The 23,773-nt window shown below is 48.5% G+C and overlaps 8 protein-coding genes across 8 annotated transcripts; 5 read left to right on the top strand and 3 right to left on the bottom strand.

The window, feature by feature from the left end:
- Positions 1-881: 881 nt before the first annotated feature.
- J7337_004681 (uncharacterized protein) lies at positions 882-4,814 on the top strand (the record flags this gene model as incomplete). The annotated part of the gene is made up of 3 exons (XM_044822373.1): positions 882-1,057; positions 1,112-1,199; positions 1,251-4,814. 3 exons carry the CDS (start codon positions 882-884, stop codon positions 4,812-4,814), a joined length of 3,828 nt encoding a protein of 1,275 aa, XP_044683706.1.
- A 1,007-nt stretch (positions 4,815-5,821) lies between these two features.
- J7337_004680 (uncharacterized protein) lies at positions 5,822-6,863 on the top strand (the record flags this gene model as incomplete). The annotated part of the gene is made up of 2 exons (XM_044822372.1): positions 5,822-6,215; positions 6,277-6,863. 2 exons carry the CDS (start codon positions 5,822-5,824, stop codon positions 6,861-6,863), a joined length of 981 nt encoding a protein of 326 aa, XP_044683705.1.
- A 561-nt stretch (positions 6,864-7,424) lies between these two features.
- Positions 7,425-9,526, top strand: J7337_004679 (uncharacterized protein; the record flags this gene model as incomplete). Its single annotated transcript, XM_044822371.1, has 2 exons — positions 7,425-7,786; positions 7,843-9,526. 2 exons carry the CDS (start codon positions 7,425-7,427, stop codon positions 9,524-9,526), a joined length of 2,046 nt encoding a protein of 681 aa, XP_044683704.1.
- Positions 9,527-10,280: 754 nt separating this feature from the next.
- Positions 10,281-11,044, bottom strand: J7337_004678 (uncharacterized protein; the record flags this gene model as incomplete). Its single annotated transcript, XM_044822370.1, has 3 exons — positions 10,281-10,475; positions 10,584-10,809; positions 10,872-11,044. 3 exons carry the CDS (start codon positions 11,042-11,044, stop codon positions 10,281-10,283), a joined length of 594 nt encoding a protein of 197 aa, XP_044683703.1.
- Positions 11,045-11,419: 375 nt separating this feature from the next.
- J7337_004677 (uncharacterized protein) lies at positions 11,420-12,055 on the top strand (the record flags this gene model as incomplete). Its single annotated transcript, XM_044822369.1, has 1 exon — positions 11,420-12,055. One exon carries the CDS (start codon positions 11,420-11,422, stop codon positions 12,053-12,055), a length of 636 nt encoding a protein of 211 aa, XP_044683702.1.
- A 3,626-nt stretch (positions 12,056-15,681) lies between these two features.
- J7337_004676 (uncharacterized protein) lies at positions 15,682-16,479 on the top strand (the record flags this gene model as incomplete). The annotated part of the gene is made up of 1 exon (XM_044822368.1): positions 15,682-16,479. The coding sequence occupies one exon, from the start codon at positions 15,682-15,684 to the stop codon at positions 16,477-16,479; it is 798 nt and encodes a 265-aa protein (XP_044683701.1).
- A 277-nt stretch (positions 16,480-16,756) lies between these two features.
- On the bottom strand, positions 16,757-18,464 carry J7337_004675 (uncharacterized protein; the record flags this gene model as incomplete). The annotated part of the gene is made up of 4 exons (XM_044822367.1): positions 16,757-17,453; positions 17,516-17,917; positions 17,977-18,144; positions 18,202-18,464. 4 exons carry the CDS (start codon positions 18,462-18,464, stop codon positions 16,757-16,759), a joined length of 1,530 nt encoding a protein of 509 aa, XP_044683700.1.
- A 3,479-nt stretch (positions 18,465-21,943) lies between these two features.
- J7337_004674 (uncharacterized protein) lies at positions 21,944-22,616 on the bottom strand (the record flags this gene model as incomplete). Its single annotated transcript, XM_044822366.1, has 2 exons — positions 21,944-22,376; positions 22,600-22,616. 2 exons carry the CDS (start codon positions 22,614-22,616, stop codon positions 21,944-21,946), a joined length of 450 nt encoding a protein of 149 aa, XP_044683699.1.
- Positions 22,617-23,773: the final 1,157 nt, after the last annotated feature.

The raw sequence follows: 23,773 nt of genomic DNA, 5'->3' as shown, positions 1-23,773 counted from the left end.
AAGAACGAAACATATCGCATCGAGGATGTTTGACTTCCCACTGCCGTTGAGACCGGTGATCGAATTGAAACTCTCGTCCCTGCATACGTTGGTTATGGTTCCTTGAATGTTTTGATGTTAGGCCTACCAATTTGAGATCACGGTACGCACGGCATAAGACTTAAAGCCCTGTTAAAAAAAAAAAAAAAAGTCAGAATCGATATAGCCGGAGAATAGTATGAATAAAGTACTCACGTCAATAACTATTTCAATAACCCTCATGTTGGACAAGATCGAGTCCGCGGCTTCGTCGAATCTTTTGCTATGTTTCGTCGCTCCGCATCTCAAAGGGGGAGGGGAACGCGAAAGTAAACAAGAGAGTTGCGACCGATAAGACGTTATCAGCACGTGTTGGCTGATATCATTAAACTGGCAGGGCGTTAAGAAAGGTACTTGAAGTTTAGCTTCGGCACAACGATTATAGCCCTGTAGCTCAAGTTGAGTTGCAGTTAGTTCTGTAGAAATTATAAGCGGGCATATACCTCTATAGGATGTTAATTAACTCCTTAGAGGCTACAATACTCTGTTTACATGCCTCTGTTTCATAAGAAATACATCGTCTTCGTTCACTGGCCGTGAATAGAAGCTTGAGTGAGCCCCACTTCCGAGCTGGGAAACCCATCAACGCTAGTCTGGATTCGGCATACGGGTAAACATCCCTCTTTGTTATTGAGACCTAGCTCCTCTCGCACTTCGAGTTCACAACTTTCAAACACACTAAACTTTTCGACTTCATCTCGACCTTCCAACCCGATGAGTACATAACCAATATCGCACGAACAATAGTTGATAAGCAACTCCAATCAATCACCTCTACACGCGCCCCGTTTTCAACCGACGCAATGGCGGCCATGCGAGGACCGCGCATTCCAACCGGCTCAGCTGCTTGGGTCGCTGATGAGCGCGCTTCTGCCCTTCAGATAGTCGATGTTGAGGTAGACGAGTTCACATACGCGGCTCACAATGAGTTCTCATGGCTCAATGAGCACATGGCCAATATCTTCAATGAGAACGAAACGTACGCGTCTTAGCCCTTGTTTTTGACGCGATGTACTGACTGGCGGCCTGGTAGAAATATCGCCGAAACCTTCAAAACACCTGGAAGACTTCGTGGCAAGACACCTCGAACAGCACGAAAATTGATCACAGAGCCAAGAGTAGTAAGCTTAGCTGCCAAATGTCCACAAATAACACATGTTAACATTTCGAAGCCCCTGTCCAATGTATTTGGGGGCACACCATCGAGCTCAGCAAACCGATTCGCGCAGCATCTTCTTCTTCAATCTCCCCAAAGAGAGCTTGTGAACCAGGCAAAGTCTTCTTCGCCTAGACGAGACGCCCCATCGCCAAGGACAGCGCCTCCTACCTCGGACGGACCAGTCGAAGACGCGCCAGAACAGCCTTCAGATGACGCCCAAGCCATTCACTCGGACCAGGACGCCCACATGACACTTGAAGAAGCATCGGAACCAGTCCCAACAGCCAAATCTCAACCGGCAACGCAAGGCGATTCTGGCTATTTCGGAAGTCAAGATGTCAACCCTCCCAGTTTTGATCCTCTGGAGGACGAAGATACCTCGAATATTGACCTTGTGGCCTTGGATGAAGCCATTGCTTTCCCTCAGCCTAGCCTCTCGCGGACGTCTCTTGCCAAGGACCCTATCAAGACTTCTTCGCCGATCAAGACACAACAAGCGATAACTGACGTTGAGATGGAAGAGGCTCAGGCCGAGCCCCAGGAGGACGAGAACGCTATTCAGGATGATGCACAGTCTCAATCTGATCGCCACAGTCCTAGTCCCGTCCGCCCAGGCTTCCGCAACAGCTTGCAGTTCCCTTCTCTCCCTGCTCGTGAGCCTCTCACAGCAGGTAAGAGTATTGGTGCCAGAGCTTCTCGAACAAGTCATGTCGATCCTAAGAGGACGAGTTACTTAGGGAGAAACACGAGAGGGAAAAGCCTGGCTAGTCACGCAGAACAGAGTGCCTCAGACGAGTCGGATCAGGACGAGATGGACGTTGATGATTTCCCCACAGTGCCACAGCAGCCTAAGAACGCTGAGGAGCTCGCTATCCACCACAACAAGACGTACACGCAGATGCTACAGGACCGAATTAGTGTACTCGGTAAATCGCAGCCAAATGGAAGTCGACCCTCGAAGTCAATTCACAGCGTTACCAACTCTCAGCAGCCACAAACTGTATCTCAAGGAGTACCTGAACCTAAATCATCATCGCCCAAGAAGCTGGAGACCACAACAACTCCAGGTGCTTTCCCCGAAGACGATGACGACTGGATTGTCCCTCCCACTACACAGCAGCCTGTCACTGCACCTACACCCACAAGACCGTCACTTTCTAAGAGCCGAACTGCCGATATTATGGAAGGAATCCATGGCAAGCAGACTCTTGGATCCTTTGACCTGGATGAAGCCCGCGACAGTATCCGATCACCAGCTCGTGCCAACAAGCCTCAGCGACCGGCATACCTTGGACACTCCAAGTCTGTATCGGTACCTGCTGTTCCACTTATCCCAGCTTCGGATCCAGAGGAGGGAAGCCCATTGAAGAAGACGATATCATCCACGAATGCTTCTGTAAGACCAGCCACTGCTGTTGCACCTTCTTCCTCCTCACCCTCCAAGTCTCCTACGAGGCTCTTCCGTGACAGTCCTCTGAAGCATCTAAAGAACAAGATGTCATCCATTCTCAGCACTTCCAAGGGTTTGATCGCCAGCAGTGCAGCTCTGAGCGCCGAAGGAAAATCATCCCTGCTCTCGCCATCTCGAGCTCACCTAGGAACATTCCCTGACCCTTCTTTGGATTCAATCGTCCCCAAGACAAGCATCGATTCCCATCGAAGTGGCGACACTGCTACCGATCAGCAGTCAACTGCACCTCGACCGGTTGCTAGACGCACAAGAGCTTCAGTGGAACGTGAGAAGGAGGAGAAGCGAAGGGAGAAAGAGGCTAGAGTCCAAGCCGAGCAGATGGAGAAATTGGAGAAGGAGCGCGAAAAGGAAAGGGAAAAGGCCAGAGTTTTCAGCAAAGAGCAGGAGAAGCTCGCCAATATGGAAAAGCAGGTCGCTACCAGGAAAGAGGTTGAAACACCTGCTCCCAAGGCTACACCTAAGCCAACCCGGACCAGCCCGCGAAGGGCAAAGCCTCAGGAGGAAACGGAGGCCAAGGCCGCTGACCAGGAGTTTGATATGGGCGATGCACCTGCTTTGCTACCCCCTCCTTCTGCTCACAGATCTGCTGTTCCGGGACAACTGTCTCGGCCCAAGGAGATGAGGCGAATTGCGAAGCCAGGCCGAGAGCCAGCTACAAAGACAAAGGCGGCACCTACTGTTCACATCAAGGTCAACACTGGCTCACAATTACATCCTGGCAACTCTGTGGCTAGTGGGTATCAGGACTTCGGTGCTTCAACAAGCTCTCAACCTCCTCAAACAATCAGCAAGGCAAGCAAGGCCTCTACACAGCCCAAGCAATCCGCACCAAACTTTGGTGCTTCTACCGGATCAAATGGGCGGCCTAGAGCTCTCGATTTGGCTGCACAGAAGAAGGCCAAGATTGAGCGCGATCGCGCAGCTTTGAAAGACGACAAGAAGAAGCAAGAAGCCATCCGTCGCCAAGAGGAAGAACGACAAAAGCGTGAGAAGAATGCTCAGCGCCAAGCAGCTCAAGACCGACTGGCAATCATTGAGAAAGCCAAGAAGACGCCTGCGCCACCCCCAGCTGTTCGGTCACAGCCAAATGGCCCACCTCAGTACAGTCTACAACAGGACAAGCCTGCCTTGGTACAGCGGGAGGGGCCACCTCGTCCTCCTTCTCGTATGAACTCTGGCATCTTCAGATCACAAGATGACATGGGACGGCCAGTCAATGCTAACTTGACAAATGGTTCTAAATCTGGCCCGAAGAGGCCTCTTCGAGATGCTAATGAGGATGGGCCTTCAAGACCACCACCTGCACGCGGGCCCCAGTACCAGGCAAAGGATGCCAAGCGCCGTCGAACGAGCGATGACTACGCTGATGAGCTTGATATGGAGCAGCCTCCTAATATCAAGGGACCTCCAGTCCGTCCATCCAGCGCTCTTAAGAGGGTGAGCAATCAAAGCGTTTCTTGTATTCCAACAAAGGTTAATAAGTACCAGGATCTGCAGACGAAGACTCTTACGAGTGGCTATGTTTCACAGGCTAGTGCACAGAACCTGTTCAAGACTGGCGTTCCTCAAAGTCAAATGAAAGGAGGCAACCCTATGGACATGGCTCAGATTCACAAAGGAACTATTCCTTTCGCCCCGAACCCCAACCCCGCGGGACCTTCTTACAAGACACCTGGACGTCCTGGTCCTGTCAATGGAATGAAGTCTGCAGCCAAGTCTATACCAAGATCATCACCGCGATTCCAGAATGGCGAGGCCATTGAGCTTCCTGAGATCCAGACAGACGATGAAGATGAGGACGACGATGAACCTCAAGCGGGCACGGTCGCAGCATGGGCTAACTCCCCATACATTCGGGATGCCCTCTTTAGACAGGAAGATATCGACCCTGCGTCAATTTTCGGACCTCCTGCGCCCTTGAACATGGAGGAGGTCTTTGACAAGAGCAAAGACAGACACCACAAGTTCCGCGCCCGAACATCCAGTGCCAACTGGAGCGGCACAGATCGTCTTACTGAAGAGGACATCCGAAAGAACCTGGCTGCCAGAGACAAGCTCAGACGTGAGGGAGGCTGGTCTTACGAACTGAGCAAAGACATGATGTAATGGCATATGCATATGATACGGATACTTGATGAAGTTGATTAATTGGGTGTTCAGAGGGATTAAGCTTAAGAAGCGGCAGCACGGCTACGTTAATGAAAGGGAAAAAAAGGGAGCGATTGATTGACTCTGGTCGAGTTTATTGGCATATGGGCATCGGATGCAGCAGATTGAGCGCATTTGTGATAGATGAGATTGCATTTTGACACTGGTTGGTTGGTTGGTTTCTGGATTGGCGCATGGCGAAATGGAATAGGGTGTCTATCAAGGCTACCGAGGAAGAAAGAGATGAACGAGCCTTTGGTCAAGCAAGACGTATAATATCGCATGCATGGAATACATTGTTGGGGCGTTTGCAAATTGAATTATCCGAATGAGAATCATTATTCGTTTATTATGGCTCCGAGGAAGTGTCCGATTGCTTGTGATGATGAATGCTCATGAATACCTAAGGTATGTACATACTGCGGTGTTGGTAGTGAGAGTTATAGATAGTATGTACCTAGCTTCCCAACCTCTCAAGGGAAAACAGAGTTGACTTTTTGCTCATGATAATTCTCCACCAAGAAACGAGACGTTATTGGAAGATCAACCTTATCTGCAGATGCTAAAAGCCATGGTCTCAACAAATCTTTAGTTAACCGTTTTCACATGTCAGAAGCATAAGCACGACGGAATAGTTAGGACCCAGTAAAAAATGATAAGGAACTGTACGCGAGGCGAGGCGAGACCTCGTGCAAGATTCTATTTGATGCGGGTGTTTCATGATATGGCATTTGCTCTTCTCTTTTTCCTTCGGCCTTTCTCATCTGATGGTTTTGTCTTGAGGTCTTTATGAGGAGGTCCCTTTACTTTAAAGTCAGACCATACTGCCACATTCACATCATGACTGATTAGACCCAAACCTCACTTCATCACCGAGGTAACTTGACCGTTGACGACATTCTGTTGTTCTCTCACTTCCACTCTCCCGATACCTCATCCATCCTTTAGCCTGCAGCTCCTGAAACATGGCGTCTCATCTCAGATCATTTGCGCCATCTCTGGACGAGATCAAGGTCGATCAAATCACCGAAAGCAGGATCTTCAACGTCGTCTCCATGCTTCCAAACTCACTCCCCGGGCCAATTAGTTTCCTCAGACGGAGTATCAGTTTTCACACTCTACGTCCTGGTGTGACGATATCTGGGTCACAAGCAAAACCTCGGCCTCTTTCAGAAGCTGATGTCTCGGCTACAATGGTCCAGCCACTCCAGACGGACATGGTAAAGCACTCGGGTAGATTTGTAGAGTCACGAGACTTGAATCCTCAGCCGATGAGTCGAGTCCTTTATTCGGAAGCACCAGAGGATGAACCAGTTATGCGAGCGGCGTCTGGCGTGCATTGGAAATTTGCACGGCAGGGTAAGTAACTCAAAGGACTAACTTGTAAGAAACAGTGTTGTATGCTGACATGGCCCAATAGGAACGAATCTCGTCAACATCTCTATAGATGGAGGCAAAGCTGCTGTAGCAGATGAAGATGTTGCGTTTGAGCGGAAAGCCTTTGTTGACGGAGTGACATATCTTCTCAAAGCTCTTCCACAGGAACTTGATGAAGGCGAACTCAGGAGAATTCAATGCGCATTGCCAGAGCAAGTCAACTTGTCTGATATGGCTCTAACTCGAGCAGAACCGGGCTCACAGCGCGTTCGCCCCAGTCAACCCCGTTCAATCATCCATCGCGGAGTCCAAATGACAGTCGTCAACCTCATCTTCTTCCTTAGCTTCCTAATGCCATATCTGCTATTGCTCGTTAGATGCGCAGCTCGACTGGAGCGCAAGTACAAGATCTCCGAGAAGGTCGTCGGTCACGGCGTGGACTTGGTCAACTCAATTGGCAAGCAAAGCGCTTCGCTGACTGAAGCAATCGGGCAGATGAACGATGGTAAAGTTGCTCAGGCTCTATTGGAAGTGTTTGTTTGGACCGTTGATGGTGTAACTCAGGGTATCTCGGATGGACTCGGGGAGGGTCTTTCGATGGTGGGGTCGAAACCAAAGATGGGTGGCTAGAGCCTAGAAGCTGCTGGAGGGGACTTGCATCAGAGGGAGTTATCATTGGGGAGTTAGAAATAGAGAAGAAGAGTGATCATTGGTCAGTGGAGTTTTGTTTTGATACTGGCATTTACATAGCATAAGGTAATGGAAATTGCATACATACACTCTCTACAGTTCATACCTACTCGGGGATTTTGTTCCATCTTCATCTTCAATACTGAGCTAGTGGCAATGCTCCAGGACCCTTACAGGCCTTTTCGCCTCTAGCCCGGTGCTGACCTCCAGTGGTGCACGTGACAGATCAGGGATCTAACCCAATCAGGGTAGAGCCTCGCTGCCAATTAGACGATAAGATAAGGTACCTAGCGCTGTAAAAATTTCATTTTTCCCAAGAGTAGCGGCGCGCGACCCTTGGACGCCCGCCAATCTTCATCCAAACCTAACCTTCTCTCATATCATCATCCTCTTTTCTTCTCCTCCTCCTCCTCCTCCAATTCTTGCTTCTGGGTTTGTAGTTTCCATCAATCGCAGAACAGGAATCTCAGCGTCAATTCTTGTCTCTAATACCCCAGCATCATGTTTCGATCCAGCCTTAGGCGCTGTGCCACTCAGGCCAGATCCGCCGCTACAGCTGCCCTCCTCACACAGACCCGAACTGCTTTGCCTGCTGTTCGCCGTCAGGTTTTGACAAGCCGCTCTTCTATCGCTGCCATCAGCCGAATTGCTTCCATCACACGCGCCTACAGCACCGAGGCTACAGCTGAGCAGAATGAGTCCGAGTCTATTCCTTCAGCTGAAGCTGAGCCTGAAGTTCGCTTCGCCGATCTCCAGGGCATTCACCCCAACCTTCTCAAGCCCATCATCGAAGACATGAAATACGATACCATGACACCTGTCCAGGCCAAGACTATTCAGCCTGCCCTCAAGGGTACTGACATGTGAGTTCTTTTTACATGAAGACGAAAATATTGTACATTGGCTAACATTTCATCAGCGTTGCTCAAGCCAAGACTGGTACCGGAAAGACTATTGCATTCCTTCTTCCTCTCCTGCAAAGAATGATTGAGGAGGACAGCACCCTCGCCGACAGATCCGCTAGACGTCAAGCCCGATCCGATGATATCCGTGGAATTATTCTCTCTCCCACACGAGAGCTGGCCGAGCAAATCGCCGCTGAGGCTCGCCGATTGGTTTCACACACTGGTCTCGTCGTTCAGTGTGCTGTTGGTGGCACTGACAAGCGCAGCATGCTTCACCAGACTCGACGAAATGGTTGCCATCTTCTTGTTGCTACTCCTGGTCGTCTGAACGATCTTCTCCAGGACACCAGCAGTGGCATTGATGCCCCCAACCTGGCTGCTCTGGTCTTGGATGAGGCCGACCGAATGCTCGATGTCGGCTTCGAGAGAGAGCTCAACGAAATCATCAAGTGCCTTCCCAAACCTGAAGAGAAGGTTCGCCAGACCATGCTCGTTTCCGCCACAATCCCCGACAGTGTCATCCGACTGGCCCGCAACATGGTCAGAGCCAACGACTTCGAGTTTGTCCAGACCATCCCCGAGAATGAGTCTCTTACCCACGACAAGGTTCCTCAGCATATCGTTCCCGTCTCCGGTTGGTCTCAGGTCTTCCCCACCCTTTTTGAGCTTCTGGAGCGTGAAGATGCAACGATCAGGAAAACCCCTGGTGCCATGCCTTTAAAGGCTATTGTCTACTTCAACACCACTGCTTTGGTTGAGCTGGCTGGCGAGCTGTTCTACCAGCAACGCCAGAATGCCAAGAACGACGGCACCCCTTATTTCTCTTCCTATGTCATGCAGTCAAAGTTGAATCAACAACAACGCCAACGAGCTGCCGACAGATTCCGCGAGGCTAGATCCGGTGTTCTTCTTTCTTCCGATGTCACAGCTAGAGGAATGGATTTCCCTAATGTCACACACGTTATCCAGATCGATACTCCCCGGGAACGTGAGTCTTACATTCACCGACTTGGACGAACTGGCCGACAGAACAAGGAGGGCCAAGGCTGGTTGATCATCCCCAACTCTTCCGTCCGTAACGCTCGAAAGATGCTTCAGGGTCTCCCCATTCAGCAGAACAGCTCTCTCAGCAGTGCTGAGACTGACGTGGCAGGAGGTGAGACTACTCCTCACCACGAGAAAACCAAGGCGCTCTTTGGTACTCTTCCTCGTTCACTTCTCGCTACAGCCTATATGTCCATGTTCGGCATGGCTACTAACAAGCATGAGATGGCCGAAGAGGTCAACGAATGGACACGTCTTGGCTGGGGATGGGAAAAGCCCCCGTCTGTTTCCTCCATGTGGGCTCAGAAGCTGGGATTAGCCAATACGCCAGGCATGCAAATTTCGGATGGCCAGCGATTTGGCGATCGATCTGGTGGACGGTTCGGTGATCGATCCGGTGGATTTTCAAGCCGAGAAAGCGATGATCCCTTTGATTCCATGGCAAGCAATGCTCGCCGGGATGACTTTGGACGTGGTAGATCTGGCGGGTTTGGCCGCGGAGGCTCAGGCGGTGGTCGCTCAGGAGGCTTTGGCGGTAGCCGCTCAGGAGGATACGGTGGCAACCGTTCAGGAGGCTACGGTGGTGGCCGCGGTGACCGAAGCTCTGGTGGTGGCCGCTCAGGAGGCTATGGCGGAGGACGCTCTTCATTCTAAGTGATGAAAGGCACTCCGTGAAAATGGCGAAAATGTAATAACAAGACCAGATACCTATGACGGATGGGATGTGTATGACTTGTACTTCAATTGGGCATTTTTGTATTTTATACTAGTGTAAGATATGGGAAAAGGGGTTTGGTTTATAGACATGTCTGCAGGCGTCACTGGGTATTCTCCACGACAACTCTACTTAAGAAATGACGATAATCTCAATGACCATCCTGCTATGTGGTACTCGGGCTTAGTGAATTGCATATTGATGAATTCAACCTATGGAATACATTCCAACGCCTGTTACACCAAATGTAGTCGTAGATACGCTTACTCCAATCAACGCCAAACTAACAATGCTTAACATCATGGTATTCGTTGGCCCATCAACATATTGGCGTCCCACAATAACACTCTCTCATCCCAGCCCACAGAAGCTACCCAACCGCCCATACCAAAAAGACACCAGTCTACTCCCGTGACAAACTCCGTATGACGATTCATAATTCCCATTTGACTTCCTATTGCCGGTCCCAATGCTGGAACTTGCTGCTGACTTGAGCCGTCATTCCATAGCCGAACTGTCATGTCGTAACTGGCACTTATGAGAGTGTCGCTCGAATGGGGACTCCACGATAGACGTCGCACAGCATATTCATGGCCTTGCATGATAGACATCGGACCTCCGTTAGGGTTCCGTATGTCAAAGGTGCGTAGTACTCTGTCTACGCCACCTGTGGCTATCACCGTGTCCCGGTACTTATTCCAATCGTGAGTAAGAATCTCGGCAGGCGCAGAAGCCCCGGGTGACGGTTGCGGCCCAGAAGCGTGGACCGGTATCGTCGCCGTGAGGTGATACTTTGCCGAAGATGGCGTTCGGAGGTCGAAGATTCGGAGGTGGGAGTCGGACGAGACGGCGGATATCAAGGCGGGGTTGGAGGGGCAGAACGATGTGCTGTAAGTACAGTTTCCGATGGGCAGCGTCTTTATCGAGTGATTTCGCGTTGGCGACCACTATCAAGTGTTAGACCATAGTTTACGTATAGGTGATTGGTTGGCGTACAATCTTGACTGTGCCGTCCCAGGAACTCGATATGAAAGTATCCTTGGTTATAGGGTTCCAACAGACGGAGAAGGTTTCTCGCTTATGTTCGTGAAAGTTCATAACCGGAAAATCGTCAATTCCCAAGTCAAATAATTTCAACGACCCATCGCCACAGGCAACAATCAACTGGTTCTCGTTAATCTCGGACCAAGCCAAGTCGTACAGCGCATCGTTTGTATCGAAACTGCGTCGGCGGAATTAGCTTCTAGTAACACTCCACAAGTCCAGCAACGGGACGTCGCATACGTTTTCTCAACTTGTACACCCTGCGCCGTCAGAGCGAGCGCAAATACCCGACCATTGCCCACAATGCCAAAGTTGGCAGACGTCGCAACGGCAATTCGCGAGTCGTAGTACGGGGAATACTTGACAGCGTAGGGATTGTACCCTTGGGTTCGGAATTCAAGCATTGCAGCCATTGCGCTGAAAATTGGTCTTGAGAGACCGCGCGCATGTGTTAGCTGTGGTATTATGGTAGAGCGAAGAAAGCTACGGTGGACAATGGGTTTGGGCTTGTTTGGGATCGTATAGCTTCCCCTCGAAGCTATACTGACATGTGCCTCGGTTTCGGTAATCTCACAAGCCCGCGGGGCACAAGTGTCGCGTTTATGTGGCTAACCGGGTCATGCGTCATCTGCGGGGGTATGTGATAACCGGAGTCATTCCAGTCACGTGGTTTCGTGTCTCAGCTTTTCGGAACTTTCGCGATATCGTGTCACCAACCGCCCCTCATCACGTCTCCCAAACTGCGAAATGCTGGTGCATCTGCCAGAGAGCACTTTCAGTTTCAGCGCATGACTTTTAATATTGGATATACGGAGATCAGACTAGGTATGAAAGCTTTTTTGACTCGTCCCAAGCGGAAATCATCTCCAGAGCTCCAAAAGGAAGTCGCAGAACCAGAAGAGTCAACCGAAGTCAAGTTGGTTTTATTATCGTCTTTGCATCCTCACCTTGATCAGGAAACTCTACTAGACATCTTACTAGCGCATGATGGTTCCGTTTCTGAGGCATCGGCGTCCCTTAAAGTCCAGGCCCCGGTGAAGAAGGGCACTCGAGTTATCGGATACCAGCAGTCCTTGAAGCAATTTGCAACCCCAAGTGACTCGACATCCTTGGATACTACACCAAAAAAGAAGAAATTAAGGTCAAAAGCCGGAAGTACATTGCACTTATATGATCCGGAAGACGTGGCTGAACATACTCCATGCACGATTATACACAACTTCTTACCACCTGAAGAAGCCAACGAATTACTGCAAGAACTACTTGAAGAATCAAAATCTTTCGAGAAGATCACTTTCCAACTATTTGACAACGTAGTATCAAGTCCCCATACTTCAAGCTTCTATGTCGAGAGCTACGACGAGATCGAGCGCCAGAAAACAGAGTACCACTACAACGGTGGTCGACTTACGGTAAATCTTTAAGTGATCGCTTCTGCTTTCAGTCTTTGATTAATCATATGCAGGACGTCCGACGCATTACGCCTCAGCTTATCAAGGTCAAACCAAAAGTCCAAGAAGCTGTCAATTCCGAGATTCAGAAACGAATCAAGACTCGATACCCTGGCGGGAAAAAGTTGAAATATCAATCCCCCAACCCCTGGGTTCCAAACTCAGCATTTGTCAATGCATATACCGGCCCACAACAGAATGTCGGCTGGCATAGCGACCATCTCACATATCTTGGACCTCGCGCCGTCATCGGGTCGATTTCACTAGGGGTTGCTCGCGAATTTCGTGTTAGGCGCGTGATTCCTAGAGATAGCGATACGAAAACGGTTCAAGAGCAAGATGCAGAAGGTCAAATATCAATACATCTTCCACACAACTCTCTTCTCGTGATGCATGCCGAGATGCAAGAAGAGTGGAAGCATAGCATCGCCCCGGCATTGTCTATAGATCCGCATCCTATCTCTGGCACAACTCGTATCAACATTACATACCGAGACTACAAGGCAAACCTACATCCAAGGTCTACACCAAAGTGTCGATGTGGGCTGCCGTGTGTCTTAAGAGCTGTGACGAAGAAGAAGGAAAATTTTGGGAAATACTTTTGGATGTGTTATGCTAATTCTCCCGGACAGGAAAACTGCGGGTTCTTTCAGTGGGCTGAGTTTGATGATGATGGGAATCCCCTGTTTAGAAAAGTAGCTGGCACTAAGACTTAGGGAATCTATATAAACGTTTTCAAGCCAGTTCTCGTCTTTTCCCGTAACTCTTGTATAAGTCTTATGTAATGGCGCCCTTTTGATACTTACTTCTCTAACTGAGGACCCCCTATCCTCCCAGGTGCTCTTCAGATATTGGCCACCAGTATACCAGCGTGATGCACCACTGCGTTCGGCATAGAATTGGCCCTTTCGTTTACAAGTTGATCAAACATAGGGAGCCTCAAGACATAGATCAGTGTTTACTACAATAACCACACTAAATGGCATGCGGAAGAATATCGACTTGAACTTACAATAAATGAAATGGAATTAGTCGTGTTGGCCTAGCCAGTTCCCTTGATACGCACTTCTGGTAGCTTCTAGTTAGGTATTTATCTATAAGTTTGATGTCAGGCATCCTGCAGATAATGAAACATATATGTTCCCTAACGTGACAATCAAACCCACACATTAACTAACATATTTCGTATGGTGCACATAACTATAGCAATTTCAAATGTTAGCATGTAGCGATCCTCATACAACAAAATACTCGCAGCATTCGTAGGCCGTGATCCAGTCCATTCTTCTAGGGCACCAAATCGGCAAGCCTAGGTAGGTAGTCATGTCCAAAAGCCTTGCTGGTCAGGCAACATTGTGTCACTAACGAGTATCAGTAAACCCGACAACCCTACACTGGCCTTGCACAAGATCAGTCGCAACTAATAAGCCTAGCAAGCCTATATGTGACCCCGGTAAGGTACATGAAGAAGATTGACAGTATTACAATAGCTTAGGTAGGCTAAGTAATTCCAACATGATGTTTCAAAGGATACTGACTCTTTGACCATTGATTCGTCAATGCATGGGCTAGGTACATTACCTCTATCCTGAAAGCATTCACAACTCCCTTTATGTAGGTCTGGGAACAATGACCGATCGAATTACCTCCAGTTACTTAGCCTATCCAATAAGAAATAGACTAGCTTCAAATAATCGGAAGATACATACTCCAAATACATGATGTCTATCTACTCAATGCTAGGATGGTAGTCCAGGTTAATGGGCCATCTACCAATGGTAGTCGCTCTGCCTTGTCAAACTGCCCTGAACCGGCAATACAAATTCACAATAGAAACCAATACAAAGTGATGATTTAAGGCTTCTCAAAACAGGTGGTTGTTTCTTGTGTAATGCGATGGCGTTGCCAACCATGGATCTCCGTGAGATACGTGGTCTACACCAACCAGCAGCCCGTTGATTTTGGGGGCGAGATTCATACAAGATATGGGCCGTTCCAATTGGACCGGCCATTCTTTGAAATTCTTGACTTGATATGACCTTCTTTCCCGGCCAGTGTCATTTCATAATGTTGCCGCCGAATCCCGGTACCAATTTTCGGGGGGTTTATGAGCAGCCGTACCACCAGTGTGGTACCAGGTCGTTAATGAGCTCAATGTTACGCCATTATGATCAGTATGCGCTAGCATCAATCTATTTATTTCAACGAATTTACATGATGTTATCGTGAGGCTCCAACTACCGAGGATGTGCTCCTCCTATTTGACCCTTGCCAAGCTTAATCCACAAATACTCACATAGCTTGCTTGAAACTGTCCTTGATATGAACAGAGTATATATATGAGGATTCAGACCCGATCTGAACTGTCTTAGATCTATTCGATCTGCCCCGCAGCATCCGCAGATGCTTTTATTCATGTGACTTAGATTACCCAATTGCCCCATTCAGAGTCTTGGAAATCTAGCCTAATCGGCTATTATCATACCAGAAATAGCTACATTAAAAGTTAATATTCAATAGTCCAGTGCTGTGGCCTGTTTAGTGAAGACTAAGTATCTTCTTCGGACTTGGGCAACTTCGATTCAATCTCATATCCATCCATCCATATATATATACATACATATAGATAGGTAAGTATTCAACCATATGCCACCCCCTCTTCACACGAAGCTGTCTTCTCTACTCTTTCGATATAGTGCTTCTCTAGCTGAAAATCATAAAGAATTCGAACATGGATTGTTTTGAGTTTGAAGCTGCTTAGGATCAATTGTCAGTACTAGGTTCACAAAGAGCTATTCTGTTTCGAGCAATGACAAGTTTGAATCTAAAACCAGGATTCCTCGGATCTGTTTGAATAACCGTCTTTAGCAGATAGAATCGACCTACCAGTCGCCAAGAATCCAAGCAGTCAGAAAATGAACTGCCTCACTTTGGAATACCGTCGATGAATGAAGCGGCACTGGAACGTGAAACAAAGTAGGATATATGATCAGCATTGTATACGGACTCAGCAAATTTCTTTATTGAAAAGAAATCTAAGATAAAATAAAATAAAATTTTATTGCACATGTCAATCGCTATCCTATTGAAGCTCAAGAATTCCATATTGAACTTCAAGTTTATCGTAATAATCTCTATTCATTGGCTGATTTGATTGCCAAGGCCCGTGAACGGCATGTGGGCCGCGCCTGCCGCTGTCACATTCCCGCCAGCGGTTTCTGCCAGCCGCTGCCTTGCTTGTGTCCTTCCTTCCAATCAGGAAAGTCAATTTCAACTTCATCACAACCAAATCATTATTGATTTAATCCTTCAATTTAACACCAACAACCGCGAAGTATCATCTTCACGTCAAATCAATCGAGGGAGCTAGAGCCCAATGAGCGATCAAATCAGATCTTCTTCATCTACTCAGCCACGTCACCCAATCTCTTGAAGAAGTTGTCGGCGGCATATTGGAAGCTCATACAACCTCCAGAACGGCGCTCCTAGGACAACAGGACCTGGCATCAAAGCTCTTTGTACCTTCTGGCATATCGTTTTTTCGTCTTCGTATCGTCCTTGATCAGATCCCACCTTGTCATCACGGGAAATAACTCAAAATGTCGGAGCTCACCTTCCCCGCATCCTCAGCAGCTATGCTAGAGTCCAGACTTCCACCTTCAACAATAGCGTCTGAAACGTCACGGCCATTTGTGACACTCACATTTGCAACTTCACTTGATTCATCCCTTTCTCTGGCACCTGGCGTCCGAACTCGACTTTCAGGACCCGACTCAAAAGCAATGACTCACTATCTGCGTTCACGGCATGATGCTATTCTCATCGGCGTTTCGACTCTCTTGGCCGATTCGCCCGCCCTAAATTGTCGTATCACTGGTGCTACAAGTCAGCCTCGGCCCATCGTCATCGATCCTTATCTCCGATGGACTCCTAGCAGCTCCGACAAAGTCCTAGAGGTTTCTCGCCTCGGTCATGGTTTAGCTCCCTTTGTCCTGACTGGTGTGTCTAGCCAGGACTTGCCTGCTGAAAACGTTGCACTACTCGAACAACATGGCGGAAAGTATATCCATGTCCCGACTGAAATAGGACCCAACGAACGTATGCGCTTTGACTGGCATGATGTATTCAGAGCCTTGCATCATGCAGGCCTCTCCAGTGTCATGGTCGAGGGAGGCGGCCAAATTATCAACTCCTTGCTTGATCCTCTATATCACGAACTAGTTGACTCCGTTATTGTTACTATTGCACCAACTTGGCTTGGTCAAGGCGGCGTTGTCGTGTCGCCAGATCGCCTTCAGGATTCAGCAGGTACTCCAATTCCTGCTGCGCGGCTATCGAATGTTTCATGGCATCCTTTTGGTGAAGACGTTGTCCTGTGTGGCGCGCTGCATGCTTAGTGCCTAAAGCTAGGCTATACTTATATACAAGCCTCCAATTAGCTTCAGCTATCCCTCTGCTCTACTCAACATGCTTCTTGGAAACCCCCCTTGCTCAACCCAAACCCCCATCTCTCCCTGTAGTCTTGTTCTATCATGGTTTCTACTATCATTGACTAGTGCATTGGACCTAAATGCCACCGAGTATGATATGGACACTCCAGTGGCAATGCTGGGAGAAGAATCGGTTTCTCTTTTTTGAGCATTGTCAAGCATAAGGATTATAGGTGCATTTGCCTCAAACATGACCCATCACCCTGAGTTCCAAGGTCCGAAGCGGGTAGTAGGCCATCCCAGTGACCACGAAAGCTGATTCAAAGCCCAGGTCACCAATTCGCTCCCCAATGGGCCCAGTGAACCACGGCGTGTCCATTGACGGGACCACCAACCCAAGACTGACCAAAGACGCTCCAATAGCCGCGAGTCCAGTTGGAAGCCGTCGTGATAGATTCCATATCTCGGGGTCATAAGAACGGTAGTCCATGTTTCGAAAGACTATGAGTTCTTCAATGACAATAGCATCAAAGCATCCCGCCCAATAACCAATCACAGACAGAAAGTTAACAAGGGACTCCTCCCATTTAGCAGCCGCATAGATCGACATGGGAATCATGATAGCCAGCGTTGCGACGATGAACAAGAAGCGTGGCACCTTGGCAAATACAGGAACAAGCATCTGCAAACACAAGGCGACTGAATAATTGGACAGCACCATGTTGCCAACAACACTCAGAGCGAGGACGACAAGAACGAATTTGCCAACCCCCCCTGCCGGTGCGAGCATTTCAGCCATGACGCCGCCGATTCCATAATTATCCCAAGCCGTTTGCCATGATTCGACATTAGGAAGAGCTCCACCAATGGCAGCTCCAAGAATGAGCAGAGGCGTCGATGGAGCGATCAAGCCCAGATACACGTACGTAAAGACCTTGAGCCTGCGATTCGGGTGAGGGTTGTCAGCTTTGATTCTCACAACACAATATCGAGAAGTCCTTACTTGGATGACTTGGGGTCGTGATAGACGGTGAAATCGGAGACAGTACCGCCAAATGTCATGAAATATCCTGCCATTAGACTTCCATATCCGATGACACTTTTCACAGATGCCGGGTCATGGTCAGCCTGGTTCATCAGATGCTTCCCGCCACAGCCGACGGCAATGACAATGGCAACCAGGTTCGGTAACCATTGCCACCGTTGCCAGACGTGGACTGCTCGATATCCTAGGAACGCGAGACAAAAGCTGAGAGTGCAAACGATGCCGATGCCTACGTTCACACTTATGTCGGCCTTCCCGTTCACAGCTGCGATGGCCTGTCCGCTCACGATCGATCCCACGAGCGTAAACCCTGTTACCGTTCCAGCATTGAGCAGGATGGGAATGATTCCAAGATACAGCCTGTCAAATCGAAATGTCAGCAATTTCTTTGCAATGATATTTGAACTTGAGAGACTCACCCGAAGGAATATCGAGCCTGTATCATTTGTCTCATCCCGGTCTTGCATCCTCCGATACTTATAACAGCTGGGGGGATGCATGTTACAATGTTGAAAAAGATGATTATCAACGACACATCTCGTAACCCCAGTCGGTATACAGCCGTGCCGAGAGCACCAGTTGGCAACCTGAGATTTTATCAGCATATGCGATCATCTATTGGTTAGGTTATGCCATTAACTCACGGCAGAATACACAACAGACATGTGAAGAACACAGTGAAAAGGTTGCTGTGCTGAGTTTGGGTTCTTTCCTCGATGGGCACTGGCCGAACCCCATTCTCCTCGACACCAGCGTCAAGCAATCTCCTATACCACATCGAAAACACACCAGCCTTTGCGTTCTTGGTAGTCGAAACACTGGCACTTTCTCCATTTTCCGTGTTGTTTCTGGCGTGTTCGGATAAATGGAACCCTTGGATAGCCTCCAAATCCTTGAGAACTGCCATTGCGATGCTGGTGATCAGTAGTGCAAAGCCTTAGGTTTACTGGACATGCAAGGAAGGACTTAAGTCTCTGATAAGCTTGAATTGCTCTAGTGTCATGGTATGTCAAACCCGACCTTAAGATAACGAAGAACCATGTATCTCTTACATACGCCGCTGAAGTCTGTTTGCCTCCTGCAGTTGACCCCACTAACAGTCGTTCCACAATAGGCTCAATAATAGTGTCTAGACGCTGTGATCCTTTTCTTGCAGTCGACCTGGTCACAGTCGTCAGCCAATAATCTTGGGAGGCCAAGATTTCACCATCAAGGAGTGCAATCGAATGCGGAACCGTATTTTGCAACTTTGTTCCCAACTGATCTGTCACAATAAAGTGTGGCTTGCTGGGGTGTATGTTGGTGTCTAGGGGTTTACTGCAGTGTGCTTGTTCTAAACAACACAACAGCCATGTTGCTTTCTGGGGCTGAGGTGTGGTGTGCTTCTCAGTTGGTTCGAGCGGCTAACCAGATAGACCCATGACAACGACTGGCTGCGGCATGTGCTGCTTGCCACTCACATGCTCATCAAAGTCAGCCATGAAGGTTTCTCTGCTTGCATAAGGGCAGGGACTGGACCAACACCTAAATGGCCCGAAACTTTGACGATCATGATCCTGCTCTAATGCAGATAGAAGTGCGGCGCGGCGGCCCGTGTACAAGGTCCAACCAAGCTAAATCATTGCGGGACTGTGATGAAACATGGTCATCAAATACTCGCGAAAAACGTGATAGATACAACAATACAATGGGGCATCGTCTTGCTTTTCCTTTATATACCTGCGACTCGTATGGAACGCCAACAATTAGATACAGAGCGGGTCAGCGTTGTATGAATACGGATCAAGGACAACTCTATCTTTGTCAAATGCCCGCGGGCTTTTGACAGCAACCACTTTGGCTTCTCGGTTCTGCACAATACAGTATGTGTATGCAGCTAGCGGGGATAGGGTGGACATGAAGAATGTTTGCTTGATCCCTGTTACCTCGATGCAACATAATGCGAAGGAGATGCAGCTTTCGCATCCTTCACCCAAATTTCATGACAAGGGCTGGTCCTAGAACGCGCCATTTAGTCCGAAGTCCTGCCTTTCTTTCGCAGTAATGGGTGAATCCCAAGGGGGGCATGCCAATCGACATTGCAGGGATTCTATAGAGCGGCCAAGCAAAGATGTCACATATCGCTATTGTCTTGTCTCTTGGCTAGCATGTTATCCCCATCCACTATACATGCTGTTACCATAAACAGACATGGTCCTTTGCAATAGTGTGGGAATTGGGCGCCAGTGAGTGGTGCCTCTTGCTGCACTAAGTCGACAACGAGTCGTGGCCACAGAGCTGATTGAGAGACGTATTACTTACTGCCTTGATAATCCTGCGCTTTGACTCGACTACCAACGAGCTGGGCTGAGGTAACACAACACAAGCGAATGACTCTGCCGAGATACCCCACCTCGACAAGGGTCTCAAAAGCTTCCCTCACGAACCAATTGAGACCCTTCTTGAACATCAGGGCCCTGTGGATCGGCTAAAATAGACTACCAGTCTTGGGAAACTGCAGCCATGGTGACCTTTGCGGCCTGCTTCAAGCATCTTTATTGCAGAGAATCGTCAAGGTCGAAGTAAGCCATGGGTACAGCCAGTCCAATGGGAAGAGAGCCAGCATTACCACATACTATAATGTGCTGAGCAAGAAAAAGGAAAGGGTAATTCCAGAAATGGCAACAGTTTGCGACTTTGTTGGTGTCTATCAATAGATACGACCCGATATCTACCAGTGCCAGGTTGCAGTGAAACAGTATAATATTTGCGTTTGTTTTCTGATATCGATGGGCACATGAGTACTTGTCATGCTTCCATACAGCATGTGAGGATTGGCCAGTCATCGCAAGACACACTGAGCATGACTTACTTGATACCTGATCCAACCTCCTATATTACTCTTCCAAGCTGTTAGGAGGGATCGCTGGTCGCTATTCCTAGTCGCTGTTGACAAGTGCCTCTGTTGCAAGACTTCGTGGTCTGATGACACAGTCAAAGTGCTCAGGGTGACTTGCAGCAAACACCATTGTCAGCCATGTGTCAACGACATTATCAAATACTTATGTGCATGTTTCCAGTTTCGCAGGGGTACAAAGATATCGAGGGGCAGTGGGGATAACTCAAGACAGGGGGAGTCAACATACCAGGTTCCTCCATTGGTAAATTGGACTCGGGGCTCAATGGGCTTCCCGTCTGAAGACATCTTCTTGCAAAACCGAAGTACGGACAACATCGTTGCTACCATGATCCAGACACTATTGTCAGCCAGAAACCGACCGACACAGACCCTAGTAGTGATTAGTTCGCTCTAGATTTCAAAGCCGTGGCACGCGTCTCTGTTGGGCATGGCCTGTCACGTACCGGCGCCCAAATCCAAAATTCCCAACAGGAAACGGTTCCCCAGCTTCATATCTGTCGGGATTGAAATCGTGGGGGTTTTTGTAGACCCGCTCATCATGAGCTATAGCATAAGCGTTGGCATAGACCACAGTCCTGGCACTTATCAGTTACCCTCCCCACCTTGTAACATCACTATGATGACAGCATCGTAAGAGAGTGCCTTACCCTGTAAATCATTAGTTAGCTTGCACAAGCAGCAAAGAGACTTTCGCCTCGGATGTACCTTTGGGAATGAGCATGCCCTTGTAGATATCATCGTGGAGCGACTTGTGTGGGATCCCTGCCGCGCATTAGTAGCCATTACAGGGTTTCCTCATTACCAACCATGAACAACTCACCTAGAGGAGCCAGTGGCGACCAGCTTTGTGAAGATGCTTGTTAGCTTAGATCTCGTGTTAGTGGTTGGTTAAATGGCGCGCACCGATAAATCTCCTGGACAATATGTTCGATATAAACCAAAGCGGGCCGGTCCGAGAAGTCGGGAAGTCTATCAGATCCAATCACCGCATCAAGCTCTTGCTGTGCCTTCTCCTGTATTTCCGGGTGAAGTACCATGTTGAGAATAAAGATTACGCATGTAGCCCATGTCTGAAGGCCACATTCTTAGCTTCCGAAAATCAACTGTTATGGAGATTGACTCACAGTATCTGTCCCCGCAATAAAAACTGCTCCTGCCGCCCCTTTGATATCATCAAGGGACCATTGTTGTTCCTGGCCACGGGACTCCTTGTCCTTATACTCTCGTAGGAGGTGATGTGCTAGAGAAGTGTTTGTATAATAATCATATCTGTGCTGCAGAAGGAAGTCAGTTACATGGAAAGACGTGGCATGGTTCTTGAGGTGTCTTCCCAAGCCACCCACTACCCTCCAACTCACATTTTCAGCTTGGGCAGCAGCGAATGGGACGTCGTGAAGCTTTTTAATAGCCCAGCGCCATTGTCGGGCGAACCGCAGGGACCAGTCGCGGACAATGCAGTCGGGGAGGTAGCGAACTAGACTGGCTCATTAGCATAGTCTTCGAGAGATTTCGGGTCCATCGTGTGGATATCCTGTACCGAATGGAACTAGATCAACAATACTATTGGCAGGAACTCCACCATTGCCAGTGGCATACATGGCATCGTTGGCGATTTGGATGTAGGGATCATCATCCTCGAGGACTTGGGTGCCATAGCTCACTTGCAAAACGATGGCAACCGCAAGCCTGCGTAACGACGTTTCCCATGTTTCAGGCTTCTTGAGTATATTCTGGATCGTTCGTCGAGCTTCTGTTATCTGCAGAGTGTGCCATCGGCGGACATTCGTGTTGCTGAACGAAGTCTGGAGGAACTTTCTGTGCATTTGCCAACGTTGACCAAAAGGAAGAAAAGTCAGGGTCTTTCCCCATCCCATGCTATCGAAGGCTCTGGTAAGCAGGGTATTCGGACCAAGCTTCGTTCTAGATAGACTAGAAGCAGGGGTTGGCTTACACTTCCAGTAGCGTAAATCTAGGTCGGTCACAAAAATTGGCGCCTTTCTTGTCCAAGATATCCCTGGCTACATCTGCGCTATTGAGCACGACTGTAGAACGACCCAGGGACCGGATATGTATGATATCTGAATCTGTTGAAGGTAATGTCAGAGGCGAAATATTCGTTTGCATGTACTGAGGTCAAACTGACTGTACTCTTTCGACCATTTCGCGTATACTGCTGCAGCATTCTCCTTGGGTATAACACGGGAATGGCCAAGAAGAAACTCAGAAGGTGGACCAGGTGGTAATGGCAGCGTAGGCCGAGAGCGCCAATGGGCCCATGCAAGAAGCAAAACGGTGGCAATGGCAAGCGTCAGCCCAGTGAGGGCTTGAGATAGGTAGTGCTCTATCATGACTCGGGCTTGGCTAAAGTGAGATCGAGTTTGAGTCACTTTAAGTGAATGGAAGAGATAAGAATTGCTTGAGAGAGTTGAGGTGATAATTGTAGCGAATAAGCCAGGGAAGGAAGCAAATGTCAAGCTACCTTACCTAAAGAATCAGGCAATGACCTCAAGTTGCTTCACTGAATCACGCACGGCATCACCTCAGGCATATTCCCAATAGGGACAGAGCAACCAACTGGTATCTATGAGCCATCCGCATTCAATAATTTCCATCCATCGTTCCTTCTTTGCAGCTCTCCGGTTCCACCCATCATTGACCCATATGGTAGCTGAAGATTAGCACCTTGAGGCTGGTAACCAAAAACTTAACAAGTGAGCCGAGGATGGCCGTGGAACTGCTGCAAGTCTCTCAATTCACCGGTTTCTTTGTAATAACAAAGTATTTGTCCAGTACTCAGAGTGAGCAAGGAATGCTGGAAGGTGTGGCATCCTCTAAAAGCAAACACTGTTGCTGACTTTCTGATGTATCATTATCGAGACCAACAGAAAATGCAACGGTCGAACGGGCACTGAAGGAGAGAACAAGAAGATCCTGGTTACCGGGGATATACAAACTGATCTTCTTTTCCGTGCCCACCTTCCCATGTGCATCCCTTGACCCTAGTTGCATGAGAGATAAGGAATTAGGTACTAGAGCTGTAGTATTCACACTACCCACCAGGGCAGTTTCCAAAGAACTTGACTGTCGTGTTAATACAAAAAAGGTTTTAGCCGATAATATGACGCAGTTTGTGGATAAGTCATTTAGCCTAAGGAATATCAGCTTGATCCTCCAATGCCAGCTCATATGATGCAAATGTTTGCCTTGTTGTCTCAGTTGTTGTCACATTTTGTCTACGGCCAAGCGATTCCCACGATGCAATTGGCTACATTTGTTCCTTCCCCAAATCTCGGTTCCGTTCCTTCGGGCCCAGATCC

Source organism: Fusarium musae, chromosome 3, assembly GCF_019915245.1.
Source record: "Fusarium musae strain F31 chromosome 3, whole genome shotgun sequence".
Classification (NCBI taxonomy): Eukaryota; Fungi; Ascomycota; class Sordariomycetes; order Hypocreales; family Nectriaceae; genus Fusarium; species Fusarium musae.
The sequence above is the reverse complement of the archived record's forward strand: the minus strand, read 5'-3'. Positions and strand labels throughout refer to the sequence as shown.